General features: G+C 40.4%; 1 protein-coding gene and 1 pseudogene across 1 annotated transcript in view; one reads left to right on the forward strand and one right to left on the reverse strand.

The window, feature by feature from the left end:
- The window catches only part of LOC121920288 (serine-rich adhesin for platelets-like), a 45,795-nt gene extending 37,483 nt beyond the window's left edge, over positions 1-8,312 (forward strand). The window contains exons 5-7 of the mRNA XM_042447418.1: positions 1,914-2,996; positions 6,319-6,425; positions 8,214-8,312. Coding sequence (XP_042303352.1) covers positions 1,914-2,996; positions 6,319-6,425; positions 8,214-8,312 — 1,289 coding nt within the window. The remainder of the gene's footprint in view (positions 1-1,913; positions 2,997-6,318; positions 6,426-8,213) is intronic.
- Positions 8,313-11,506: 3,194 nt separating this feature from the next.
- Positions 11,507-11,572, reverse strand: LOC121924539 (annotated as a pseudogene).
- Between the last annotated feature and the right edge of the window lie 225 nt (positions 11,573-11,797).

An 11,797-nucleotide genomic window follows, 5' to 3' on the forward strand; every position in this document is an offset into this window, starting at 1 on the left:
GCCACCAAACTGCAAATCCCAGAATTCCATAACGGTGTGCCATGGCAGTTAAAGTGGAGTCAAACTGCTTTATTTCTGCAGTGTGGCAGGATCCCTAGTTGAAGATTCAAATCCTTACATCACACTGGTTCTCTCTGCACTGAGAGAAAGACTCAATTTACACTGAAGAAGAAAACCTGTGTTGTGCTTTTTCTATATCAGATGGCTAATAAGGGATGAGGTTACTAAATATACACCTGTACAAAACAAATCTATACAGTACACATAGAAAACAAGATCATTTGGAAAAAGACAAGGCTTAGATGATCTCTATGTAGTTTTCAATGTGGAGGTCATTTTTGCATGGAGAATATTCAGCTGTGCAACTGCTTGCCGTTACTTTGAATAAAAGTCCAAAATTGTACTTTTTTTAACGGACCACTGGTCATTCTGGCTGGGGGATGCAACCCACCAGGAAAAAAAACCTCCCTTTCTAAATCCTGTGAAGTGCCACCATTCAGGATCACATTTCAACTTCAGTGGAGGAAGGAGGGTATGTGTCAGCTACTAGATAAAAACAGCTTCACATTTTGTACATTAGCCAGGTCCCCCAAGCTCCACTTGCCTTGCCACAACACCATGTATACTATGAACTTAAATTATTCTTAAGTCCTTCATTGATGTTCGTGGGTGCCAATGGATATGTGTCTATTTCTTCATTCTTCCACATTTGTGCTGAGAATTACGCATGTGACATTGGTGTACCTGTCATGTTTTGTATTGTTGTTGTGTGCCCTCAAGTCATTTCTGACTTATGATGACCCTAAGGCAAACCTATCCTGGAGTTTTCTTTGTAAGATTTGTTCAGAGGAGGTTTGCCATTGCTTTCCCCTGAGGCTGAGAGCATGTGACTTACCTAAGGTCACCCAGTGGCTTTCATGGCTGAGTTGGAAACTGGATCCTGGTCTCCAGAGTCATAGTCCAACACTCAAACCACTACGCTATGATAGCTCTCTATGTTTTGTATTTCTGTCATGTAAATTATGGAGCTGCTTATGGAACTTGGAAAGGTAATCTGTTAAGTAAATCATTTCACAATGTGGGATGAACTGTTGTGTTAAATAACCAGGTCCAAGGGTTTGGTAACTCATCTTAAGACAATAGAATTGTTCCTAAAGATTAAACATTTGATTGATTACTTCAGAAGCCAACAACTTGTGGTAGCCTTAGCAAGCATAGTCTCTTGTGAAGGGCACTGAGAGCTACAATTCAACAAGGTCTGGATAACCAAAAGATGCCCACCTTCAGCTTAATTGGTTAGAACTTCAAAAGACTGACTTCTGATTGACTGGAAATAGTAACTGAGCAGACAATTTATGGATTTTTTGAAAAATAAAAGTACTTAACAAAAACTGTCGATAACAAGTGCCATCTCAGCAGTGGTATTTCCCCTTCTTCTTTACACAGGAAGAAATGTTTCTATTAAGATGAAAAACCAGTGTGAGAAATATGAGAATGAGTGTGGTGTAGTAGTTTGAACATCGGACTATGATTCTGGAGACCAGGGCCAAAATCCTGCTCAGTCATGGAAACTCATTGGGGGACCTACAACAACAATAGTGGTGTACACATGTATGATCCACAAAAAGAATTGTGCATCTTATTTCTCAAGACCATTTTTTATTATTATTCAGATGCAACTTATGCAGTAGAGAGAGAGTAATTCCAATAAAGATTTTAACTTCAAAACAGCTATTCAAAATATTGAACACTATCGCCAAAATAGGTTCAGCACCTTGGATAGCTAATTTAAAAACAGATTAAAACCCAGAACAGATTTACTACTCCATTGACATGGAAGACATGATTTGCCTCTAAAGGTAGCAACTGCTGCAAAGAATGTCTTATCAACCACATAATTTTGAATTCCACAGCCATTGTGTCACAAAATGACTCTACTACCACAATTTCCACGGAAGGATCCAGCTCCAGCTCCAGCTTTGCATCCATTGACTCCACCTCTCATGACTCCATTGGCACTTCTTTTCTCTCCAGTGCCTTTACAACTCCCCCAGCTGAGACCAACAGTAATACTACATCCTCTGCCTCCACTTCTTCTGGCTCCACTAACATTTCTTCTTCCTCCAGCACTCCTACATCTGCTCCAATTGGGATTGACTCTAATACAACATCCTCTGCCTCCACCTCTCTTGGCTCCACTGACATTACTTCTCTCTCTAGCACTTCTGCATCTCCTGCAACTGAAACCACCTCTAGTACTGCATCCTCTGCCTCCACCTCTCTTGTCTCCACTAACATTTCTTCTTCCTCCAGCACTCCTATACCTGCTGCAACTGAGACCGACTCTAATACTACATCCTCTGCTTACACCTCTCCTGGCCCCACTAACATTACTTCTCTCTCCAGCACTTCTACATATCCTGCAACTGAGACCACCTCTAATACTGCATCCTCTGCCTCCAACTCGCCTGGATTCACTAACATTTCTTATCCCTTCAGTGCTCTTACATCTCTCCCAACTGAGACCACCTCTAATACTACATCCTCTGCCTCCACCTCTCCTGGCTCCACTAACATTTCTTCTTCCTCCAGCACTTCTACATCTGCTCCAATGGGGACTAACTCTAATACAACATCCTCTGGCTCCACCTCTCCTGGCTCCACTGACATTACTTCTCTCTCCAGCACTTCTACATCTCGTGCAACTGAGATCACCTCTAGTACTGCATCCTCTGCCTCCACCTCTCCTGGCTCCACTGACATTCCTTCTTCCTTCAGCACTCCTATATCTTTTCCAAATGGAACCTATTCTAATACTGCATCCTCTGCCTCCACCTCTCCTGGCTCCACAGACATTTCTTCCCCCTCCAGCACTCCTGCATCTCCATCAGCTGAGGCTAGTCCCAGCACCACTGCCTTTGCAAGACAACCAGGCAACAATGCAACTTCAGTTTCTGGGAACACTACTTCATTTTGGCCATCAACTGCCAGCACAGGTAGGTTTGTTTATTCATACTATAACCCAGCACCTTAGGTTTCCATATGTTTATGTGTGTTTAATCCCTGTACCCCAAAAAATTTAAAAGAGAAGGGTATGGCCTTGTTTTCTCCAAAATGTATTGTTTTTCTTCATGTGGGTGAGGAACTTTATTGGAATGTGTCAGAAAGCTTTGCAATGATTTCTAGTCCCTCAAAAAAAGGACAAAACAGACCAAGATCCTTTTCACATGCAGCCATCAAAGCAGCATGTGATAACCATGTGTTTGATTCCCCCCATCCTTCCGTGGCCATGAGGATGGGCTAATGGGGCTTGTTGTTTTTATTTTTATTATACAATGCTCTGACTTGTTTTTAACCTATTGTATGTATAATGTATAATGTATGTAAACCGCCCTGATTCAAGGAAGGCGCGGTATATAAATAAAACTTTTATTTATTTATTATTATTTATTTATGATGTTGTCACTGCTGTGTGTTGAATCATGGACTGTAGTAAAAAAATGGCACTGTTCAGCAAACATCAACACTTAATGTTAACACTGAAACTGTGACTGAGTCTATTGCTGTCACTTCAGGCCATCCTCTCTGCACCATAACTTAAATAAAACAGCCTCAGAAGTTGCATCTAGATATACTGACTTTGGCACATCTATTCCTAGTAGTAGACACTTGCTCCTCAAATGAGTATGAGCATGGATGATCACATGCCTGTACGTAACAGTACTCATATATCTCAATGACACAGGTCAAGTAATAATTACATTATAGTTGTTGGTGGGGTGGTTCAGATACTCAAAAGGGTACCACACTCGAGAAGACACACAGATCAAAGCTTTGGAATAAGCAATTATGCAATTGTATGACAAAAGGTAAAATTAGAAGGAATGTGCACATGAGATCATTTGAATGAAATCAGTGTGTAGCCAATACCTGAGCAGGACCAGGAGGAAAGCTATTTCAGATCAAAGAATCATAGAATCATTGAGTTGGAAGAGACCTCAAGTGCCATCCAGTCCAACCCCCTGCCATGCAGGAACTCCCAATGAAAGCATCTCCAATAGATGGCCATCCAGCCTCTGTTTAAAGACCTCCAAGGAGGGAGACTCCACCATACTCTGAGGGAGTTTGTTCCACTGTCAAACAGCTCTTACTGTCAGGAAGTTCCTCCTAATGTTGAGGTGGAATCTCTTTTCCAGTAGCTTGCATTCATTGCTCTGGGTCCTAGTCTCGGGAGCAGCAGAAAACAAGCTTGCTCCCTCCTCAATATGGGATCCCTTCAAATATTTAAACATGGCTATCATATCACCTCTTAACCTTCTCTTCTCCAGGCTAAACACCCCCAGCTCCCTAAGTCGTTCCTCATAGGGCATGGTTTCCAGGCCCTTCACCATTTTAGTCACCCTCCTTTGGACACGCTCCAGTTTTTCAACATCCTTTTTAAATTGTGGTGCCCAGAACCCAGATCATGGAGACAAACACAGGGAGATCCTCTGCAAAGCAAAATTGCTTAGAAAATATTTGCCAGCTTGGGGTGCACAGGAGAAAGGGAAGGAAAACTCTAGTCCAAAAAAGAAAGGGAAAGGCATCTGGACAATGGATAGACACCTTGAAGATAGAGAAGAAGAGGCAGGCACAGCTCCATCATACCTTGGCTCTGAATCAGATGAAAGGCCAATAACTTTACCGACCACATTAAAACCGTAGGTTTGTGTATTTTTAATCATGTTTTAACATGCTGTACCCCACCTTGAACCCTGAGGAGAGGTGAGAAATAAATTATTATTACTACTACTACTACCACCACCACTACCACCACACTGCCATGATGCCAACCCTAGTAATGGCACTGCTCAGTTCCAAATTATTTATCAAGGGGTGATGTTTCAAAACATCCAGTTTGTATTATTAAAATGCATTCTATGTGGGGCTGCCTTTGGAAACTTTTCAGAAAATTCAGTGGGTCCAAAAGGCTGGGGCCAAGCTGCCAACCAGGGCTGGGTGTAGGAAACAGACAATCCCCTTGCTGCAACAGAGCTCCACTAGCTATCAAGTAGTTTCCAGACAAAATTCAAAGTACAGTGGGCCCTTGGTACCTGCTGGAGTCTGGTTCCAGGACCCTCAGTGGACACCAAATTGCAAGGATGCTCAAGTCCCATTATATGCACTGGTATAGTAAAATGGTGTCCCTTGTATTATTTATTTTATTTCATTTTATTTTGCCACCTTTCTCCCAAAAAGGGACCCATAAAGAAGCTCACAAGATAAAAACACTTTGAAGCAATTTAAAAAAAACTATTAAAATAACCTAGTTAAAACAGTATTGAAAACATACAAAAGTTAAAAAATATAATCTTCTATAAAATAGCAAAATCAAGGTTTGATTTTTATTTTATTTTATTTTTTTGGTGGAAGTTTTATTTTTAAAAGTATTTTCAAGAGTGGACAATTGAATCCATGGATAAAGAATCCATGGATAAGGATGGCTGACTGTACTCTTTATGATCTATAAGGCCCTATATAGATACAGTTTATCAGACACAGCATATTCTCCCACATATTCCTGCGTGAGTTTTGGGAGAAAACTATCTTTTATACCATCCTGCTACCTCCACAAGCGAGTGAGTATAGGAGTGAGGTCTTCTCAGTGGCTGCTCCCAGACTATGGAACTCTCTCCCTCAAGAAACATGGCTTGTCTCCTCTGGACTCTCTTATCACTGGCAGGAACTGAGCGACATCAACTTTTCATTGGTTGTGTAGAGGGAATATGCTGGGCTTCTATTTCTATTATGTTTTAAAATGTTTTAAAATTAATTATAATGAGATCACTTATTTAATGTTATTTCTAAACATTTTATTATCCATTGGTTTTAGTTATATTTTGTTTTTACTGCATTGTAAGCTACCTTGGGTCCCATACTTGGAGAAAAATGAGATTAAAATAAAATAAAAATCTCGAGTCATCTGCAAACTAATTAGGCCTTTAAGAGGAGAAGGATAATGGTGGGTGAAAACCTCACTCCAATTACAGAAACAATGGCTTGCCAGAAGATCCTGTGGCAGGTCCTTCACACAACCTTCTTCACTCTGAGTACACAAATTGGGAGATGTAGGTTCTGGTATGTCTGCATCCTGGAGAGGTCTCATTCATAGGGTCGCCATACATCGAAGTCGACTTGAGGGCAGTTAACACACACACTTGCTTGTGGAAGGTTTTGCTCCTAGAGTTCCAAAAATGTAGAAGGAGATGACTGTTTTCTATCTTGTTATTGTGATCCATTAAAGTTTTTCTTTTCTTTTCTTTTCTCATTCTCCTAAAGCTACAGCAAAACCCAAAGATGAAGCTGGCCTTCCCTTCTGGGCTATTATTTTGATCGGTTTGGCTTGTGCATTCGGTGCTGCTTTGTTGATATCACTTGGCTGCTTGGTAAGAAATAAACTGGCTCAAGAAAGTCCATCGCCAAGTACAGTACTGCAAAACAGAGGCAAATGGATTTTAAGAAAGCTTTGGCTATATCTACAATACTTTATTATAGCAGTTTGATACCACCTGCTATGCCTGCCATTAGCAACAGAACAATACACATTCAAATCACTCCTGCCTTCCCAGGGTCACACAGTATATACATACCCAACTCTTTTCCAGGCAAGCATTTTCTGAAGATGCCAGCCACAGATGCTGGCAAAACATCAGGAAGAAACTCTGCTAGAACATAGCCCGAAAATCTCACAAAAAAACCTAAGCAGCCAATATGCTTGACTCAACAGGCAGGGGAAAACTGGAAGTCTGTAGGACCAGCTGAGAGTTCAGAGAACTAACTGTGGGTTGAGAGCCAGTGTGGTGTAGAGCTTTGAGCTACAAATGCTCTGGATACTAGGGTTAAAATCTTCGTTCAGCCATTGAACCCCCCCCCCTCGGGGTAACCTTGGGCAAGTCACATTCTCTCAGACTGCATCCATACTGCAGAAATAATCCAGTTTGACACCACTTTAATTGTCATGGCTCAATGGTATGGAATTCTGGGGACTGTAGTTTGTTGTGGCACCAGAACTCTCTCAAGGCTAAATGTCTCAAAAAAACTACAATTCCCAGAATTCTATAGCATTGACCATAGCAATTTAAGTCATGACAAACTGGATTATTTCTGTAGTTCAGATGCAGCCTAAGCTTCAGAGGAAGCCAACCAATTTTGCCAAGGAAACCCCATGATAGGTTCACCATACATTGGATACAACTTGAAGGCACACAACAACACAGCTGTGGTTTCCCTAACTGACCCATAGCTGTTGCAGGCTATGAGCAATATAGTAGAGAATGCTAATTTATTTTGTCAGACTTCAAATCCCAAGATTCTATAAGGTAGAACCATAGCAGGTAAAGTAGTATCAAACTGCTGTAACGTAAACACATTCTATGCATGATTGTCTTGAGTACAGGCAATAGACAGACACAACTTGTTTTATGGAAAACCATGAAAGGAGACACATGATCAAGCCTATAGTAAGAAATTATGAGGTGGGGTGGCCTGAATAGAATGAGGACAGGTGGAATAAGTAAATGAAAAGTAGATGAGGTCTGATATTTCTGAATACATTATTTAAAAATGGATTCAGTATCATCCACCAGAAAACAAAGATACACATGGGCAAGGCAGACACCTCCCAGTAAGATTAGTGGCCAGTCCATCCCTGCTATGGGAGAAGAGCTCAAAAGGACATGTGGGGCGGGGCGGGGTGGGGTGGGATGTTTTCCAAACCCTCATTACCACCCGTTACTGCCCTGACGATGGCTATAATTCATTCAAAATTTTGTGGCAAAATTTTTTTTTGAAGGAGCCACTCTAACAGAGAAGTAGCAAAAATCTTCAGTACTGGCAGGAAGCATTAAGCTGGAGAACACCATAAATTTGGCCCAGAGAGCTAACCAATTATCTCACTTGGATAGGTGAAATAAAACTAAATCCATAGGCTGCTGTAACCACAGAGCTAAACTTAAGTGTTCCCAGCTGAAACCTCACTTGAGTGCATGGATCCACTATATCCTGGGCTATAAGTCTGTGAATGAGACGCGAATGTGTATGGTTCTATGTGTAAGACCTCAAGAGAAGATGTATCTTAATTATGGAAGAACAGCTGATAATTATAGATCAGACACATTGTTGTTTATACATTATGTTTCCCCTCACACTTACCTCTGTTTTCCCCATATTTCTAGGTTTACTATTGCCTAAGAGCAGAGACAAGCAGCCCTGTCTCCCTTCCTCTGTATCGGACCCACCATGTCTTCCAGAGTTTCCGTGACTATAGATGGTGAAAGGAAAGACTTTCTGAGCCAGTTACAGCAATAAGCTTCATTAAACTCATGTCGGTGGACTTTCCCCTTTGTCTGTTGAGAACATCCCATCTTCATCGGTGTCTTGGGGCCTTCACCTCTTGCCAAGCACCTAGAGACTTCCCTAGAGGCCAGAAGTGGGACAAGAGAAACATTTTGTTGCAGTGCAATTTTGGGAAGAATACATATTTAAAATGTTGTTTTGATACTGGATTTTGCTCATTCAAGTATTGTAAATCAGCTTGAGCAGGCCATGCTCTTGAAAGGCAGCTAAGGATAAGTTGATTAGATAAACTGATATAGTCTGCAGGGACTTTTTCTTTTGTTTTAGTCCAGTAGAGCCAACTAGGCCTTGGTCATGGAGTTATGTCCATATCCAGTAAATAAAATAAAGTAGATAAAGAGCTAGAGAGCCAACATGGTGTAGTGGTTTGAGCATTGGAATCTGACTCTGGAGATCAGGAATCAATTCCCTGGGTGATCTTGGGCAAGTCTCATTCTCTCAGCCTCAGAAGATGGCAATGACAAAATCCCTTCTGAAGAAACTTGCCAAGAAAACCCTATGATAAGTTCGCCTTAGACTCATCATAAGTTAAAAAAATGACATGAAGGCACACAATAACAACACCAACAAGGGGCTAATGAGTACAACAGAAGCTCGGTCATATAGGAATTATATAAATCTGGGTTCAAATCCTTCTTTGACCATGAAGTATACTGGGTGATCCTTACCCAGTTAATTGTCTTTCAGTTAAACATAACTTGGAAGACTGTTGTGAGGACAAAGGAATCTAAACACTGTGTAACCTTGCAAGCCTTGGGATGTAAATATTGAAATAAATGAGGTTGATTACCCAACTATAAATCGACCTCATGGATAAGTCGAGAGCAGGTTTGGTGGCCAAAATTATGAATTTTTATATGACCCGTGGACATGCTGAGGGTAAAATTTAGGACCATGTAACAAAGGATATAAAGGATGAAGCAAAGGAAAACAATGCCAAAGTACTTACAAAATTCCAGGAGGCAAAAAGCTAGATCGATGAGAGAATAGAGGGAAGTCATTGCTTACAGGACAGATTACTCTCTTGCCTTTCACCAGGGGCTGGTTCATATTCATATATATTCATACATATTCATATATATATATATGAGAGTTAAAGCACAATACTTACATTGACCCATGGATAAGTCACTTTTTTGACTAAAATTTCTAGACTTATACATGAGTATATGCAGTATATATTCATCTCCACCAGTTTGAATATTCATGGGAAAATCTCACATTAGCAAACATTAGCTGTGGATGGACTACATATTTGAAAGGGCCTTCAACCCAATTATTTCTTCAAGAAAAATGTTGCCTTTGAAGAAAGAAACATTTTCAATCACTTCTGGAGAAATAGTACATTTTTCTTTTATCAGTAATTTAATGCCATCATCTAATTCATGTCCTCTTCAGAGTCCCATCCATCAGACATGTTAGAACTATAGACAGGTCATCTCCATCATGGCGCCAGAATTATGGAAAATGCCTCCTAACAAAAACCATCCATGCCCATGTTCTGCTGTTTCTCAGGAAAATGTAGTGACTCCTCTTATTTAAACTGATGTTTCAGGAGATTTACGAGTATTTGTAACTTGTTTTGCCTATATGTACAGAATTTTATGTATTGTTTTAAATCATTGTAAGTTATTTTTGTGGTTAATTTGCTTTAAATTTGCTCTTGAGATGGTCTAATATCTCAGTTCTCTCTCCTGCTAACAGTTGAATGTCCTACAGAAGGCAGGCCATAGTAGGTGTGGGTGAGGGAAACTGAACATTTGGGTGTTGAATTGAGTTTATTGCGTTCATGCCTGCTGGGGATGATGACACTTACAGTATAAAATATATAGAGAAGACTGAGTCGAAGATCAAGAAACTGGGAGAATTTGGAATCTCAGCTCAATCAAAGATTCCAGAATATATTTGGATGCTATCATATCCCAATAATAAAATTAGCTTTAAAAATGTGGTTACTGGTCTTAGTAAGAAGCCTGAGTAGATGAATATGCTCCTGGGATGTATCCTACTGTAATTTATTCTAATATAATTTATTAATGGGAAATTTTAATAAATAAAGTAACAATATCTGCACTGTCTGAATTATCTAATCAAATTCTGGCTCTGTTGATGTATCCTTCCTATTCTTGTTATCCCCAAGTACTGTGAAGTTCAAAAATAGTAAGAGTGGTATGAAATTTGTTAGCACTGGGGACAAAATATACTGACAAATTGACTATAAAGATTATAGTTGTTGGGACCAACTGGGCATTGCTTTTATTGTGTAACAAATAATGCCTGGGATCCCACTCCCCTCCATGGTGTGTGTGTGTGTGTGTGTGTGTGCAGGCAAGGAATGGTTTTGCCAGTTCTTTCCTCTGAAATATAGCCTGCAGCACCAGGTTGGCAGTCTCCCATCCAAGTACTAACCAGGGCTGGTTAGACAAGCCAGAATCTGGTGCCTTTGGGGTAGTTAAGATCCTAGGGTTTTTTTTCTTTTCTTTAAAAAAATGTTGAAAATTACGATTGCTCCAAACTGAATGCAAAGTACAATAGTAGTAATACAAGCCAAAAAAAGTGTAATGAAGCTACATTTCAAAAGTAATGTTTAAAAAATGGAGTTACTTTATTGGTGTAATGTGCACTAATTTCTATTTCAAAAGTTACTATTGAACAATATTTTTCTCCCTCAAAGTTTCAAAAGTAACTTTAAAAGCAACAAGGGATGTAATCTTTTCCCCCCTCAACTTCATAATGCGAAATGGCAAGGAGTGGAGAGCTAGTACTGTATCTATACCGTCCAGCTGTTCCGTTTTGGCCTAGACAGTCCTAATTAATCCTCCGTTATCCCATGGTTTCAGCTACATTTAAAATATCCCAGTTTCTCTCTCCTCTTCCCTCTTCCTTGAATTGCTTATCAACTGAATTTGCACTCAGTTAACTCAGCATGGGTGAGAGGAGGGAAGAGAGGGGAGTCTTGTCTTTCCAAGCAGGTTTAGGCAAAAGCAAACTGCTGCATCCTCTCCTAGCTTCCATGTTCTTTCGCATTCACCTCTTTTGCCATCTTGACCACACCTTGATGTTTCTAGGCCATGCATGTCCCAACTTTCATCTGCAAAATGTTGGAGAGCAAGTGCAGGGGCCATGCTAATCTTCTCTGTATCGTTGCAATTTTAGTATATGTGCTGCCAAAGTGAGCTATGCTGTATCTCATGAGTCTTCCTTTTTAAGCAACCGCCACAGAAGACATGGGGTGGTAGTGGTGGAATGCTTTAAATGTGTGGGAAGGAAGCAGGCAGAGCCAGTTTTTCAAAATGTTGACCCTTAGCCTCTTAGCAACCCTTCTTTCCCCCTTATCATGGTAAATTTCAGGTTGCTTTTGCTTTCAGCCTTCCTCCTCAGACTAGATCTATCCTGCCTGTTA

The sequence above is a fragment of the Sceloporus undulatus genome, chromosome 2 (assembly GCF_019175285.1).
Source record: "Sceloporus undulatus isolate JIND9_A2432 ecotype Alabama chromosome 2, SceUnd_v1.1, whole genome shotgun sequence".
In the NCBI taxonomy this organism is placed as follows: Eukaryota; Metazoa; Chordata; class Lepidosauria; order Squamata; family Phrynosomatidae; genus Sceloporus; species Sceloporus undulatus.